Source organism: Tuber melanosporum, assembly GCF_000151645.1.
Source record: "Tuber melanosporum whole genome shotgun sequence assembly, scaffold_143, strain Mel28".
NCBI classification, from domain to species: Eukaryota; Fungi; Ascomycota; class Pezizomycetes; order Pezizales; family Tuberaceae; genus Tuber; species Tuber melanosporum.
The window spans coordinates 259,737-275,720 of NW_003298801.1; the positions used below are offsets into that span (position 1 = coordinate 259,737).

At 50.9% G+C, this 15,984-nt stretch overlaps 5 protein-coding genes; 3 read left to right on the forward strand and 2 right to left on the reverse strand.

Moving 5' to 3' along the window:
• The first annotated feature begins 252 nt into the window (after window positions 1-252).
• On the forward strand, window positions 253-1,428 carry GSTUM_00002745001 (uncharacterized protein). XM_002836403.2 has 3 exons: window positions 253-453; window positions 515-993; window positions 1,064-1,428. The coding sequence occupies exons 1-3, from the start codon at window positions 375-377 to the stop codon at window positions 1,280-1,282; spliced, it is 777 nt and encodes a 258-aa protein (XP_002836449.1). The 5' UTR covers window positions 253-374; the 3' UTR covers window positions 1,283-1,428.
• Window positions 1,429-2,210: 782 nt separating this feature from the next.
• Window positions 2,211-5,256, reverse strand: GSTUM_00002746001 (uncharacterized protein; the record flags this gene model as incomplete). XM_002836404.2 has 6 exons in its annotated part: window positions 4,926-5,256; window positions 4,683-4,847; window positions 4,527-4,589; window positions 4,444-4,464; window positions 3,248-3,280; window positions 2,211-3,125 (listed from the first exon to the last, which is right to left on the reverse strand). Exons 1-6 carry the CDS (start codon window positions 4,956-4,958, stop codon window positions 2,211-2,213), a joined length of 1,230 nt encoding a protein of 409 aa, XP_002836450.1. The 5' UTR covers window positions 4,959-5,256.
• A 20-nt stretch (window positions 5,257-5,276) lies between these two features.
• On the forward strand, window positions 5,277-7,763 carry GSTUM_00002747001 (uncharacterized protein). XM_002836405.2 has 7 exons: window positions 5,277-5,767; window positions 5,829-5,856; window positions 5,922-6,104; window positions 6,156-6,301; window positions 6,357-6,862; window positions 6,890-6,911; window positions 6,971-7,763. Exons 1-7 carry the CDS (start codon window positions 5,593-5,595, stop codon window positions 7,609-7,611), a joined length of 1,701 nt encoding a protein of 566 aa, XP_002836451.1. The 5' UTR covers window positions 5,277-5,592; the 3' UTR covers window positions 7,612-7,763.
• Window positions 7,764-8,356: 593 nt separating this feature from the next.
• GSTUM_00002749001 (uncharacterized protein) lies at window positions 8,357-9,977 on the forward strand (the record flags this gene model as incomplete). XM_002836406.2 has 5 exons in its annotated part: window positions 8,357-8,388; window positions 8,442-8,576; window positions 8,634-8,841; window positions 8,889-9,531; window positions 9,601-9,977. 5 exons carry the CDS (start codon window positions 8,357-8,359, stop codon window positions 9,678-9,680), a joined length of 1,098 nt encoding a protein of 365 aa, XP_002836452.1. The 3' UTR covers window positions 9,681-9,977.
• Window positions 9,978-10,492: 515 nt separating this feature from the next.
• GSTUM_00002750001 (uncharacterized protein) lies at window positions 10,493-12,057 on the reverse strand. XM_002836407.2 has 2 exons: window positions 11,026-12,057; window positions 10,493-10,966 (listed from the first exon to the last, which is right to left on the reverse strand). Exons 1-2 carry the CDS (start codon window positions 12,014-12,016, stop codon window positions 10,677-10,679), a joined length of 1,281 nt encoding a protein of 426 aa, XP_002836453.1. The 5' UTR covers window positions 12,017-12,057; the 3' UTR covers window positions 10,493-10,676.
• Between the last annotated feature and the right edge of the window lie 3,927 nt (window positions 12,058-15,984).

A 15,984-nucleotide genomic window follows, 5' to 3' on the forward strand; every position in this document is an offset into this window, starting at 1 on the left:
GTGGGGTATGATACGATTCCCACTTTTTTTTTTTTTTTTTGAAAAAAAAAGTGGTTAAAGGGTGGATTAAAAGTGATAAGGGAAATCTGGGATGGAAAACCCCTCATGGTCAGGGATACGCTGTGGAATTAGTGCATTGTCTCAACAGTATCATAGTATTTCCTATCCTGGCGTATTTCCTGTCCCGGCACCAGGGTACGGTAGTGGTCAAAATGTCGCCCGCTATTGACCTGTTACCAATCAGTCCAGTGAGGCCACTTAGACTAACTCAACCACCTCACTTCACCTCACCACCTCTCGAAATCTTCACTACTACCGTACCACTACCACCGAACCTTGCTAAATCGAGAAGAAGAAAAAGGAGGAAAAAAAAAATGTCAGCCGTCCAATCAATCTCCTCAGCTTCACAGCTCTCCACCATAATCTCCAAAAATACCATCGTAATCATAGACTGTACCCACCCCCTCTTATCCTACTTGATAGTCAACTCAACCAACTAACAAGGACGACCCAGTCACCGCAACCTGGTGCGGCCCTTGCAGAGCCATATCCCCAATCTTCGAGGCCCTCGCCACCAAGCACTCGAAGACGCCCAGCCTAGCCTTCGCCAAATGCGACGTGGACGCCTGCTCCGACATCGCACGTGCCCACTCGGTCCGCGCGATGCCGACGTTCGTGGTTCTGCAGCGCGGCAGCGAGGTCGATCGCATCACGGGTGCTGATCGCGGTGCTTTAATGGGGGCTGTTGAGAAGTGGGCTGGAGCCGCTGGAGGGGGGTTTGGAAAGGGGCATAAGTTGGGGGGCGATCCGGCGGTTGTGGTTCCACCACTTGGAGGAGGAGGTGGCGGAGGGGTGTTTTTGGCGGCGGGAGAGGCGGTCAAGTACGTCCTCGACGGGCGGGTTGTTGATAGCTTGCCGATCGGAGCGCGGGCTAGGGGTGTGCTCAGGGTTGTTATTGTCTTTCTGGGGTTGTATCTTACCTCTTTGTTTTCTGTGGGTGATCTCTCTCTCTGTGCTCTGTTTCTTTGGCTTTTTTTGGAGGCTGATGTGGATGGCACATTAGTTTGATGCCATCACCGCCGCCGAAAACTCCATGTTCGCGAATTACGGAAAGCCCAAGGGCCAACAGAAGAAGCCTGGTTATGGCGGCTTCGGCGGAGCTGGGCGTCCGGGTGGACCCCCACCTCCTCCTGGCCCGCCCGGTTCTGGCTCTGGGAGGAAGCTCGGCACGGTGGATAGCATTAGAAGCTCTGGTGGGTGCAGTGATGGTAGCTGTGGTTAAAATATTGGCTTTTTATCATGTCATGTCATCGCCAGGAAACTTGTGGGATGATGCTATAGGGATACGTTTGGTTTCTTCCTTTATTTTATATTAGTTGATTCATGTACTTTTTACACACAAACTACTCTATTCCTCTCCTGCGGCAATAGACTCGTTCATCCGATCGCAGAATACAGTACCCTTCTCAACACAACTTCGCAATCCATCGACCTGAAGATCAAAACCCCCCTACCCTTAAACGTTTACCTTAACCATAACACAACTTGAATCACTCACTCACACGATATCTGACAAAACCCAACCAATCCGATCAAATTCGCTTCGGCCAATTCAAGAAGAAAGAGGATAAATATGTAAAGAGGTGGGCAACTTGCAAAGAAAAAAAAAAAAAAAAAAAAGTTCTCTCGAAACCAACCTATAGTCACCGGATTCAGGGACAAGTAGTAACAGGATTGAGATGAGATCAGCCCGGGCGTTGTTGGACCATTTACAGGAACTGGTGTTTCTGTTCGCTGTGTTGTGATGGTGGGTTTTGGAAGATTTAACGGTATTCCGGTTATCAGTTTGGTGGCCGGGCGCGACGGGTTCAACATCGAGTACGATACCGTACTGTACAGTACTGTGCCTCGGTGTCGCCTATCGCCGTTGCCGGTCGTTGTGGTATCGATACTGCCTTTGCTAGGATATGGTACGGTACGGTGCTCAAGCAACGGGTGCGGTAAATTGGTAAAAAAATTAAAATCACAACTCAAACATCACACATAGAGGTATCGATCCAATTAACCCAATCGTTTAATCGATCTAAAAAAAAAAAAAAAAAAAAAAACTCGGCAAGTAACATATAGTACAAGGAGGAAGAAAGTGAAAGAAAAAAAAGTGAACCGCCCCCTCCCCCCCACCGTTGAGTCGAGTAGTGCTGTCACATCCGTCAAAATTTGGGAGTCGAGTTCTGGTCGTTCAGAATCGCATTGGCAGGGGTGACATGTTCGATTGCGGGAGCCTCGGTACCACCCATGGAGGTATCACCATCACCATCGTTGGTGGTCGCGGTTACTGGAGCTGAGGCTGTAGGTGTTGCCACAACTTTAACCTTTTTTTTTCCCTTCCCAGGAGTGCTTATGCCGACGATACCCTTCGGCTTTTTCAGCTTCTTCCCGGAAGCGTCCTTTTTCTTGCCTAGTCCCTTTTTCTTTCCCTTGGGTCCCTTCTTTTTCTCCAGAGCCAGCGCCGTCGGCGCTGCGATCTGAACAACTTCCTGGACTTCAACGGTAGTAACTGGAGGGACCGGTGGCGCTTCTACAACCGGCGCGGGGTCAATTGTGATCGCCCCAGTTTCGGGAGCGCCTTCGGTATTTCCCTCAGCAGCAAAGGTCACGGTCTTCCGATAACCTGGCCTTCTACCCCGAGGTTTCGCCTTCCTCTTCGGGGGCGGGACACGACGTCTAACGGGCGCGACAACGGGTGGTGGTGGGGGCTCGACTTCCGTCCTCTTGCGCTTCCCACCGAGCGGCTTGGCAAGGTACACGGGCTCAGGGGGTTCCAAGTGACGCGGGGTCTGCATCCAGCGTTTTGTCTGGAAGAGTTGTTGTCCCGGGATGTGGGCTGGTTTGGCGGCGGGTTTGCCCTGCGAACTCGATCTCGCAGCTTGGAGGAGTGCCTGTGACATGGGCGGAAGGAGGTGGGTTTCTTTTGGTAGGGGGAGCTCTGGTTCGGGAGGGGGCAGGGGTGCAGATTTACCGACGTGAACCCATTGTCGGGACCACCGGCGGACTGGCAGCCCCTCAAAGACGTCGTGGTCGTGTGCGGAGCGTGCTTGGCGGCGGGATTGGCCGTTTGGCCGGTACTGTGATGTGTTAGTTGCCGTCGCCGTCGTGGAGGGTTCTTTCTTCATGGCAGCAGAGAAGCAGCGTTTGATGCTGTAACAGCAAAGAAAGGAAAATGAAGGGTGAGGGGGAGAGGGCTCACAAAGGAGATGCGTGCTGGCATTTTTCCTTTCTTCTCTCACGCACGAATCACGCGTTCGCGTTCTTTCGTGCTGAGGGTGATAGGCTGAGATGAAGATGGTTTTTGGCAGCCTGACTCTTGTGTTGTTTTGGCTGGCCCTCTTGGGAGGTTGGTGCCCTCGGGTTTTGCTGACGTGTTTTTTTGGTGGGTTTGGCCTCTGGTTTGTTGCGATGGATGTGGGTATGATAGAAGTCGGTGGTGTGTGGAAATGTGTGGAAAAGGGGACGCTGAGCAACCAAGGGACAAGGCTTGGCGCTGGCTGGATCGGGGTAACTTAAGCCAATAAAGTATGATAACCTATCATATCATACAAGTTGATTACTTAGTAATGCTGTGAGTCTCGAAGTCAAGGGCTGACAAACAAATCATCTCACAAGTTCGAGAATTCTCTCTGCTATCACAATGTCATCTCCAAAGTGGTTGAGCTTGTCGCGATCCTTCCAGCAATGGCGACATTTGCTGGCCAAGCATGAGTTATAGTACGAGCACAAGTGAAGTGCCGGTATATCATAATAATAATATTATTATTATCATACATAATTACCGTTACCCTGCCGACAATGCCCAATGACGCCAATAATCTCGGCGTTTCACAATAGACTGCACTCACTCTGGCGGTGGTAGAGTCAGGACTCAGGATGGGATCACTCGAGCACTGTGCTACTCAGAAAATCATGATAAGGCTAGGCTAGAGGTGACAAGAAGCATGAGGCATGTATGAGCGGTGGATTTCAATCCTTGCATGCAATGGTGCACAAAAAGTCAAGTGCAGAGGGGGTATTCGGGGCAAAGCTCTACTTATCTCTCAAACTTAGCCTACAACTTCGGCCTAGCCTTGCTCGCCACTTTCGAGATAACGCGGTGCTGGACACCTGGGAGGTAACGAGTGGAGAGATTATAGATAAACTGGCCATACGGTCCACCCCTTGCAAGAATCTAGGCTGTCGATGACCAGTACGAGTGATGCTGCGGAATTAACCAGACTAGCGAATCTCATCTATGAACAAGAGGTGAAGCAAAGTGAAAAAAAGAAAGAAAAAAAAAGGAAGAAAGAAAGGGCGGAAGTTTAGGTTCATCTACTTCGATTCGATGGTCATTAGCAAAGCTCCGCAAAAGTAGTGTAGAGAGAGATCTCACCCAAGCTCCTTTTGTCGCACAATGCCTCCCCTTCTACCCTTCTATTTTCCGTGTCCAATAGTCAGCTCTGATCAGACTTTACGCCTCATACAAGGGGAAATACCAAAGCACCGCCCTCGACGACCAATCTATCCATCTGGAAGAACTGGCTAATCATGGTCTGTCTCTAGATACCCCGAGCCCTAATCAGCAAACCGACTACCGGTGCACGCCCACTCTAGTGGCGCCATCGCCATCAACCGACAGTGGTTGGACGGACCTTTAACACCTGAAGCTCCTTCAATCCCTTCTGCATAAGCTCCTGGATTTTCCTCGGATCCTCAACGTTCTTGTGTTCCCGGAAGACATCCCTAGTCCTTCGCCTCGCGTACTCACGGAAGTTGTATGAGGAAAAACGATCGGAGAAGCGGAGAAGATTGCGGTACTGGGTGCATCATGCCCTCTGTTAGTTAGTGGGAGGCATAGAAGGGAGTGAAAGGGGGAAGCAGAGGTAGAGGAATACCAAAGACCTAGCTTGAAATGCCGTATCAGCCATAATAGAACACCACCGATGAACAGCGATGATGCCGAGCAGGGTTGTTTTTGCGGAAACCAGATGAGATCCCCACACAACGCCAAGAGATACAGTATTACACCACCGGTATCTGCGCTCACTTTCTTTCCAGGAACAGATAAAGGGGAAGTGGAAGAAGGAACGAGGCTTTCTCAACCCCTATCAGGTTTTGTGCCCCGCACAGCCCCACTAATATTGCCCCTCCAAACCAAGTTAACCCAACCCCAATCCCTAACAAAGTGAAAAAATTGGGGAAAACGATCCCCGGTCCGCACCCCGCTATTCACCCCGCTATAATACGTAAAAAAAATGAGACCCTCTCTCATTAACTTATATCCTGGGTGAATAATGGCTTATCGCTGGCAGTGCGGCTTCGGAAGCCAAGGCGGTCGGAGGGGCGAGCTGGGATAGTTTGCAATTCGGGAGCAAAATCACGTCATTTGAAGGGAGTTGTTTCTTGGTGAATTTTTTTTTAATTTTATGGAAACATGAACTTAAAGGGCGTGTCCCTTTCCCTGCGAATACTCCTGTCCACCGTTCCCACACCCCAGTTGTCAGGGCATATTATCTTTGGTTTCTACTCTGATCCGTTAATTACTCTTCCCTTATCGCCAGAATGTCGGATTTGCCGCAACCCCATGGGGGTGTCCTCAAGGACTTGATTGCTAGGGACCTTCCTAGACACGCTGAACTCCTCGCTGAGTCTGAGACTCTTCCAGCTTTGATTCTTACCGAGCGTCAACTTTGTGATTTGGAGCTGATTCTGAGTGGCGGATTCTCTCCTTTGGAGGGTTAGTCGTAATTGCTTCTCTGTTTGTCTCCCGAAGTGCGTGTCCTGACTTGTGTGAATAGGGTTTATGAACGAGAAGGATTACAATGGGTTTGTCAAAAGCATCTTCCGGGATCTAGGGGTGAATTAGTGAGTGAGTATTAACGTTGAGACAGAGTTGTTGGGAATCTTCGTCTCGTGGATGGAACACTCTTCTCCATGCCTATCACTTTGGATGTTTCCAAGGCTCAGATCGAGGAATTGGGTGTCGAGGTTGGTGCGAGAATCACGCTCCGTGATTTCCGTGATGACCGCCACTTGGCCATCATTACTGTCGACGACGTCTACAAGCCTGACAAGTAGGTTGAGAGTGAGATCTTGTGAGTGAACCAGTTCTGACAAGCAAATAGGCAAAAGGAGGCCAAGGAGGTCTTGGGCAGTGATGAGGAGCACCCTGCTATCCGCTATCTGTTCAACACTGCCCGGGAATATTATGTTGGTGGGAAGATTGAGGCCATTAACAGGCTCAATCACTACGACTACGTCGGCTTGAGATGTTGGTGATCCGGATCGGCGCGACATTATTGTAAGGTGCTAATATGGTGACACAGACACTCCCGCCGAATTGAGGTTGCACTTTGAAAAGTTGGGATGGTCTAAGATCGTTGCGTTCCAGACCAGGAATCCCATGCACAGGGCCCACAGAGAGCTCACTGTCCGGGCAGCCAGAGCGCGCCAGGCAAACGTCCTTATCCACCCCGTTGTGGGTCTCACAAAGCCGGGAGACATTGATCACTTCACCCGTGTTCGCGTCTACCAGGCTCTCCTCCCCCGATACCCCAACGGCATGGCCGTCCTTGGCCTTCTCCCCCTTGCTATGCGCATGGGAGGGCCTCGTGAGGCCATATGGCACGCCATTATTCGTAAGAACCATGGAGCCACTCACTTCATTGTGGGAAGAGACCACGCCGGCCCCGGAAGCAACTCCAAGGGCGTTGAGTTCTACGGCCCTTACGATGCTCAGCATGCCGTTGCGAGGTACAAGAGCGAGCTAGGAATTGAGGTTGTTCCGTTCCAGATGATGACATACCTCCCCGACACCGATGAGTACGCTCCTGTCGATGAGATCAAGCCGGGAACCAAGACCTTGAACATTTCCGGAACTGGTATGATTAGTATTCATAGCTACATGAGGAAACCTAATAATACATGCTAACATTCACAGAACTCCGTCGCCGCCTTCGCACCGGAACCCCCATCCCAGAGTGGTTCTCATACCCCGAGGTCGTCAGAGTTCTTCGGGAATCCCACCCACCCCGTCACAAGCAAGGCTTCACCGTCTTCCTAACCGGGTACACCAACAGCGGCAAAGATGCCGTCGCCCGCGCCCTACAAGTCACATTGAACCAGCAGGGCGGCCGTTCATCCACTCTCCTCGTCGGCGAGACCGTCCGTTCTGAGCTCTCGGCAGAGCTTGGCTTCTCCCGAGAAGACCGCCACAAGAACATCCAGCGCATCGCCTTCGTTGCAGCTGAATTGACCCGCGCTGGTGCCGCCGTCATCGCCGCGCCCATCGCCCCATTCGAGGACTCTCGTGTCCAGGCGAAGCAGACCATCGAGCAGTTCGGTTCAGCGTATCTCATACATGTCGCTACGCCGTTGGCGTACTGCGAGAAGACGGACAAGCGCGGGGTATACGCGCGTGCCCGCAGTGGCGAAATCAAGGGGTTTACTGGCGTGGATGATCCTTACGAGGATCCCATCAAGCCTGACCTAGTTGTGGATGCTAGCAAGCAGACTGTCCGCAACATTGTCCACCAGATCGTCCTCCTTCTTGAGAGTGAGGGCCTTTTAGACAATATTTAGATAGACTCGCTTCTAGTTTTGGCTTTTCTTTTCTTTTCTTTTCTCTCTTTTTCTTTTCTGTTTCCGTTTTCTTTATCATTCCTATAACTGCGTTGCACTTGGGATCCATTTATTTGTGACTGTTAGATTTTCCAACGGAGTTTTCGTGTTCGTCTTGTGTGCGTGATTATGTTCGGGATATAGGCATGAATGCATGTATGTACTGCTATGATATAAACAAGCTCTTTAGCCTCCCCCCCTCAGTCACGATATCTCACCCAATATCAAGCATCGGTTTACCACTCTTGGCGCTAACACGGTAACAGATAATAAGTTACGGTAACCCAACCACGCCCAGATTACCACCGAGCATTGCCCGAACAAGCTGAGATTCACACCCCGCAGTGGCGTAAACCAGCAAGCCGAATATCGGTATGATGGAGCTCAATTGAAATGATTTGATCTTGGAATGCCCATTACATTGAAATAGAAGTGGATAGGGAAGAAGGGTAACTAATTAGTAAATTATTAATACAATAAGATCCTCGTAATATGATGGCCAAACCACCATCCTGTGCTGAGGTATCCGCGGCTATCGGGGTTTTCCGCACTTTCGGGTAGACTAGTGTACCGTACTTTGTGGCACCCGTAGTTTTCTATGGTAGCGGTTTCCCTTCTGCTATGAGTAGTAGACTATTGTTCTTCCGATCACGCTTGCCACTCCCTGGGAAAACCCCATCAACGAGTTGCTCAAACCCAGCAAACCATGAGTGAGAAAAGCAAAGTTGCTGTTGTTGGGTATGTCTGCTCGAACATTCAAGCGCTGCCTGAGCCCTAACAATATCAAACAGTGCCGGCGTAGCAGGCCTAACGACCGCCCTCCTCCTCTCGAAGCGCGGCCATTCCGTCGCCGTCGTGGCAAAACACATGCCGGGGGACTACGACATAGAGTACACCTCTCCGTGGGCGGGGGCAAGCTACCTTCCGTATGACACAACCCCCCCCCCCCTCCTCTACCTGAATCCTTCGCTGAACCAGCATAGTGTATCAGCGCCGGGCACCCGGGAAGCAGAATGGGACCAGATCACTTTTGCAGAGCTTTACAGACTGACCACCCAAGTCCCAGAGGCCGGCATTCACTTCCAAGATGTGATAACCTACCGACGGGAGAAGGACAAGGGGAGCGTTACGGCAGATTGGTTTTCCGAGTTGTTGAAGGAAAGGCCTTGGTTTGCTAACATAGTTCCGGAGGTACTGTGCCATTGCGTGAAGTAGGTGGGACGAGCTAATGCAAGCAGTTCCGAACAATCCCGAAAGCGGACCTCCCGCCAAGCGTCGACTTTGGCACGAGGTGGAAGTCAATGTGCATTAACCCCGCAATATACCTCCCATACTTACTATCCCAGTGCCTCAAACGGCAGGTGAGGTTCCGCCGGGGCACACTAACGCACATCTGCGAAGCCGTTAACTTCCACCCCGAATACACCTCTTGTTCTGATATAGCAGTTGTAAATTGCACAGGCCTGGGATCTTACACCCTCAGCGGCGTCACTGACTCGAGCCTAACTCCGGCCCGTGGGCAAATAGTCCTAGTCCGTAACACTGCGCCGGCCATAATCGAAGTATCGGGTACAGACGACGGCGAGGACGAGGTGACGTACATAATGACTCGCGCGGCCGGCGGCGGCACAGTTCTGGGGGGGACGTATCAGAAGGGGAATTGGAGCTCTGCTCCGGATGAGGCTACTGCTGAGAGGATTAAGAAGAGGGCGGTCGAATGGTGTCCGGAGTTGGTGGGGAAGGGGGAAGGAGTTGAGGGGCTGGATGTTATAAGACATGGAGTGGGTTTGAGGCCTCTCAGGGTGGGCGGGGCCAGGGTTGAGAGGGAGGTTATTGGGGGTGCGAGGGTTGTGCACAATTATGGGGCGGGGGGGTTCGGTTGTATGTTCCATTCTCACTAATTGCCTCGGGTGTGGCTGTGAATGCTGACGGTGGTGGTGGTGATGATAGATCAAGCGAGTTACGGAATGGCGGAGGAAGCTGTTAGGTTGGTCGAGGAGAGTCTTGAGGAAGTGAAGGCAAGGCTCTGAGTCAGAGGGTTTAAACAAAATTAAATCTAAGTGAGTGATTCAAAGATCCAGTATCGTAGGAGGACCTCAAAATTTCAGCAAAATATGGTAGTAAAGAGTATTTCTCGGAATGCATTGGAATGGTGATTGGTGCCGAGGATTGTGTTGTGGGTCTCTGGAGATATGGGTTTCATTCTTGGGCCAAGAATGAGAGTGGCTTGTGGATTTCATTCCAGGACCAGGAATGAGTGGTTGCGCTGAATTTAGATGTTTGTATATATATGCAGTTTGTATCGCCTATTATTGTTTTGACAGTGATCAGTGGACGCAATGAGGTTGACTTCGGCTTTCAAAGAGAGCGATTGAATTTCCGAGTGACAGCTCATGCCGGTACCTCAGACTTCAACCCCCATCCAAAATCATGCCCCAGACACACCCAGAAACCTCTGCCATTTCAACCTATGAACTGATACTATACACAGAGATCCACACTAGTGCCGTCAAGAAAGAAAAGCTGTATCATACGGGAGCATCATACAGCCACACACATACCTTCCACATCTCTAATCCTACGGTAACCTTCCAGCGCGAATGGTAGGTATGGCGGTAGGCGTGAGTTAGCAAGCGGTGGTATCGGATGAGTATGATATTGTAGGTTCCTTGATATATATATCATGCTGAAAGCCGTGGGTTGTGGCGGTGGTGTTATTTACCTTATCTGAGCTTTATTCCTTTTGTACAGTATGGTGTAATGGACTTGTCATTCCCGCTTGGGTTGTGACGATACATACTGGATGGATGGACTCGCGCAGCGCCGTCGATCGATCATAGCCTAACGCCAGGAAACTGTTTTTTATTTATTTTATTTATATATATATTTTTAGAGGGAATTGTGAAGAAAAACAAGCACCGAACCCAGAGATCTATTATTGAACCAGGAAAAAAAAAGAAGAAATATGATGCCACATTAAATAGTTTGAAATCTAAGCAAGCATCCACCTCGGCCCCTCGACTGGATCATTCTGTCGAGAGTTTATCCAATTCGCCTCCCCGCCCCGATTCGAGGGCGGTGACATTCCTCCCGGCCGCTCTCTTCTTTAGTACATTCTCGATGAAGGCCTCGCCAGCTTTGTAGCTGCTGCGGACCAGCGGGCCACTAGCGACGTAGAGGAAGCCCAAATCCAGCGCCTTGGCCCTCCACATCTCGAAGGCCTCCGGGGTGATGTACTCCGTGACCTTCATGTGGCGCTTGGTAGGACGCATGTACTGTCCGAACGTCACAACGTCGACGTTTATTTTTCGCAGTTCTAGCATCAATTAGCCGATCACTCCCACGATCCTAAAAGGGAGGGCGAGAGAGAAGGACCTCTCAAAGTGTCAAGGACCTCCTCCTGCGTCTCGCCCAATCCGAGCATGATACTAGTTTTTGTGATCAACCCCTCCCGAACACCCTTGGCAGCCTCGAGCACTTTCAAACTCTGCCTGAACGTGGCCCTCCGATCGCGCACGTAGGGTGTCAGCCCTTCCACCGTTTCCACATTATGGGCATACACATCCAACCCGCTGCTAGCAACCCGGCTTACACAGTCCAAATCCCCCATGAAGTCGCCGGTGAGCGCTTCGACGAGTATGTGACCCGCCCGCTGCTTAATCTTGGCAACTGTCTCGGCGAAATGCGCGGCCCCGCCGTCCGGCAGGTCGTCGCGATCGACGGACGTCAGAACCACGTATCCGAGACCCCACCGTCGCAGCGCTTCAGCCGTGTGCTCCGGCTCGTGCGGGTCCAGGGGCGCGGGCGTGCGGGAGGTCTTGACGGAGCAGAAGCGGCAACCGCGCGTGCAGGTGTCGCCCATCAGCATTATGGTGGCCGTGGCGGAGGACTTGTCCGTTCCGCCCCAGCACGTGGAGATGTTTGGACATCGCGCCTCCTCACAGACGGTGTGCAGGCCCAGGCCGCGCAGGTCGGACTTTATGCGGGCGAAGTTGGCGCCTATGGGGACTGGCGTCTTGAGCCAGGTAGGTAGACGGGTGATTGGGTTTCCGTGCCCGTCGAAGGCTTGGGGTTTGTTGCCCGTGGTGCCAGTGGCCGAGGAGAGTTCTAGCGCTTCTTCCGCATCAGTGATTAGTGCCGCACCGTTCGTGACAAAGTCCGAGAAGGAGGGGCCCGCATTGAGCTTGTCTGTGAAGGTTGTCGGCTGGCGTTTTTTACTGCTGCTACTGCTCGTGCTTGTGCTTGGTGGTTGCGGGGAGGTGGTTGCTAGGTGTCGAGTCGTTGCAACTGTAGAGGAAGTGGCGGGTGTAGGAAGGCAGCGGAATTGAAGCGCTGTGCGGAGGAGGAGTGGGCCCCTGAGCGACATTTTGAAGCTCAGTCGCGAATGCAATTGCGGGGATGTATTCGGGAGCGCGAGGTGGATGTAGTGGTGGCGGGGGAGCGGAAGGGTGACACAACCGCCCGTGGGGCAGAGTAAAGCTAAGCTGGCTGTTTGGCGGTGGCAGGCAGGGTAACCGACAGTGGATTAGAACGGTGGAGCTTTACAATGCCTCAGCAAAAACTCATAGTGAAGAGAAGAAAGAGAATAACGTACAGTACGTGGTACTGTACCCCACAGGGATACCGGATATCACCGAGAAGCCGGATGTCTTATTGAGGGGTTCTATGCCAGGGTACTACCGATCATATATTATGAATTTCAAACTTTGTGACTCCAAAAAAAAAAAAAAGTAATAATATGATAAACCCCGAAACTCCACATCACACCCCTGCCGCTGCCGACCTCTTCCGAGTGGGATTCCATGTCTCCAAGAGAGGGGACAAGCAAGCAAGACTATACCATACATCCCCAAGACGAAAGAAAAAAAGCACAGTTAATAGGAAGGCTTAACCCGCCAACCCCGATCCCAATACGGCAGGGTCGGGGAGGAATCAATCAAATTTACCGACAGGAGCACTCGAATCGCGAGCATAAGCTCCGATCGAATTCCTTGAGACCCATCGCAGTGTTCCGAGCCCCACGGCTCGCTCGCTCGGGCCGGGGCAATACCAAGGTACAGCACTTCCTATGGAACATCTTCTTTGAATTGGCCTTGGTAGTATCATGATAAATGGTGGGGGGGGGGGGGGTGAAGGGGCGATCGTGCTTTTGGGAGTTACTCGCGGACTCTGCGGGAGAGGAAAGGAAAAAGAGAAGGAAATTCTAGTAGAAGGAGTTCCTGGGAAACGTACCCCAGGTTTCGCAACTCTTTCTTCAATCCCCCTTTTAAGAAATAGTTATCATAGAGAGTTGCTTAACGTTCGCCGCTTTGGTACCGGGGGGTGCCCTGGTGGGATTCTTCCAGATGCCGTTGAGGCAATGCTTTACCGGAGCCTTTTTATATATCTTTTGGAAGGGTCGGGGGATGGTCTCTGACAAATCGCGTTTTCTCCCTCTGGTATCTCAACCGGTGATGATGGTGGTCCAAGGTGTCCCTAAAAGCGGTCGGTAATTTGAAGTGCAAAGAAGAGTGTTGAAATGTATCACACCCAGAATTGCATTTTTACCATAGTACGGTGTTAACGGTACTGTACACACTACCGGCACGGGTATTCCAGCAGCATCTACGAGTAGATACTTCCTCGATATGGGACAGTATTCGTGAGACAACAGAAGAATCATACAAAGGCAGGTTGATTCTCCCTGTGTCGCGAAAGCTTGGGATATAGTCTATCAAGTCTTTAAGCATTATCCGCTCGATACAGTCTACCAATCCCATCACGTGAGCAGGCGATAAAAAATATGATATCATACCAAAGTATTTTTCAAAGAGACTCATGGAGATAGTTTTCTTCTTTGTTCCCTAGGCTAGACGTTCCCATATACGCCCCTTCTTTGCACCAGAACAAGGGGAGAGAGGAGGGGGGGGGCTTATAATCTCCTGTGGGGGAGGGGCCCGCCATAAAACACCGGCATATCCGTTCACCAAGTCTAGTTACAAGTATAACACCCCTGCATAGCCCGCAAACAAGTTGTCTTGCCTTTTTCACAGTAAACTAAACCAACAGGATATCATACACAAAGGTTGTGTAATATTTTTTACGCAGCGCTGACATGATGTATACAATCTTTATTTTTATCTTTTACCAAGCCAGTTGTCACCGGGGTTCACGAGGTCTCGGGTGGGCGCGGACTTTTCAATTCGGGAAGTAAATTATGGTAAAAAGAGGAGGGCCAGCCCAACGAATTAAATTAAATTATCTTGCCCGGGGAACCCCCAATACAGCTGGTCAGACACCAATAAACACTAACTATTGGTAGTAAAAAAAACTACTTCACTGACCACTTTCCGAGCCGGAGGACATGAAAGAACTGACTTGCCCCCAGGGTCTCCAATGTACTCTGCAATTTGCCTACGTCTCCCTTGGACTAAAAACACCTTGAACAAGCTGCGCTAATCCTAGATCGGCGTAGTGATGGACACGAGCATACTCGAGCAGAAAATGGAGGCTGTGCCCGATCATGATCTGGTCAAGGAGACCATGATTAAATGATTGGTGAAATTGGTGGACCATGATCGAGTGATCGATCATGGCCGGTGCTGGAAAATATCGAGTATGATATACTCGATTGTTAGGGTGATCGAGCATGATCTAATCGTTCCCCTCGCTAGCTGGATGGCAGCTGCCTCACACTGCGCAACTATCTAACTGTCAGTACTGGGTAACGGCGCATTGACCGGTGAGCTTGAAATTACCTGTCATGTGTTTGAGTTCGCCCATGGTGCGTGGTAATGGGGATAGGGAAGTGGTACTGCCAGTGGATACGTGAGTTGCTTGTGCTCACGAGCTCCAAAGTTATACAATATAACTGGCAGTCAGGCTGCCGGCAGTGGTCCCAAGCGTTCCCGGCAAATAGTAGGGCCCTGGGGGGACGATAGACTAGGCGGTCGAGGGGAGATTGCCTTAGAGCACCGGGTACTGGCGTCCTCCTTCATAAAGCCGGGAGTACAAAGGGTAGACTACCGGTGTTAGGTACACTAGACTAAGGCGTATCTAAATTATTTAGGGATTAGACAGAAGATTACCTAAATGAAAAAAAAAAAGAACAAGAACAAGGTTTATTTACTCTGCCCGTATATGCTGGATATTACGCTGCATATCCCGGAGCAGCTGCCTGCCAGGCCAGTGGCATGTTGGGAATCCCAGAGACCTGAACCATAACCTCATTGATATGCTAAACCGAGTCAGGGATGTTAGGCTGCGGCCCGAGGTCGAGTTGAAGCGGTTCAAGATCTTGTGCCATTCTTCTGTCGTGCGTTATAAAGACGAGTCTAGTCAGTTAGGGAGGTAATTATCCCAGTGAAATATCGTAGACGTGGCCTCTACCGAGAAGTTGTATTGTTTGTTGGTTCGCTCCGCTCGTAGTCTGCGCTCTCTCGGTGTGCTTCGCAGCTTGTCTGACAATATAACAGCACCGTCGCAGTCACGGCATTCATCAGTCACGGCATTCATGGTAGTTTACGAAGGAACACGCAAAGACGTCGTGGATCATTGTATGATGGGGCAATTGTTGCGCGTTTCTGGTGATGCCGACCCCTTCGTTCCCGAGCCCCAGGACCTTTTAGTGCGTATTCTTTCCTCCGATCTTCAAAGGCTAGGCTTATAAAAGCATGGCTTCGATCGCTCAACGGTGGCCTGGCCAACGTAATTTCCAGCCCCGAGGAGTCTATCGACCTTTTCCTCAAGTGACGACAATATCGTCCTATTCAGCTCGAGAGTGAGGGCTGGAACACAGACGAAGGGATTACCGGTGTGGGAGGTGTTATGGGCCTTTCCTTACTCGAGTACGAGTACTCCCGCAGCCGAGCTGAGATTGGACACATAAGGTATCAATTCCCTATAGAAAGTGTCCAACATCAACTCGGCCGCGGGAGTAGTTGGATGGTGTTTCGACCGAGCTGCTACTCTGCTACTTGTGGGAAATATTGCTCTCTGAACTGCTCGATATACTCCATGGTGCCGAAGGATATATAACTTAGAGGAAAATTGACTTGAACCGAGATGAGATAAATAGAGGGGTTAAGACACACCATGCCAATTGATAATTGTGCTGTGGCTAGGGGCAGCGAGACGATCCGCCATGGTATCGCCGCCAGGTCCAGGCGTTTATTGATCGGAGGTGCAGGAGATGGTAAACGGTGTCAATTAACGTGCCCCACCCGGCCACACCAGTAGCTTAAACAAACAGCCTATTCGGCTTAGTGTTAGCGTGACAAGATTCCAAGACATTCGCCACAATAAAGTCGCCGTCACTTAAAACGGATCTTCAAGCACACTGACTATACGTATGAT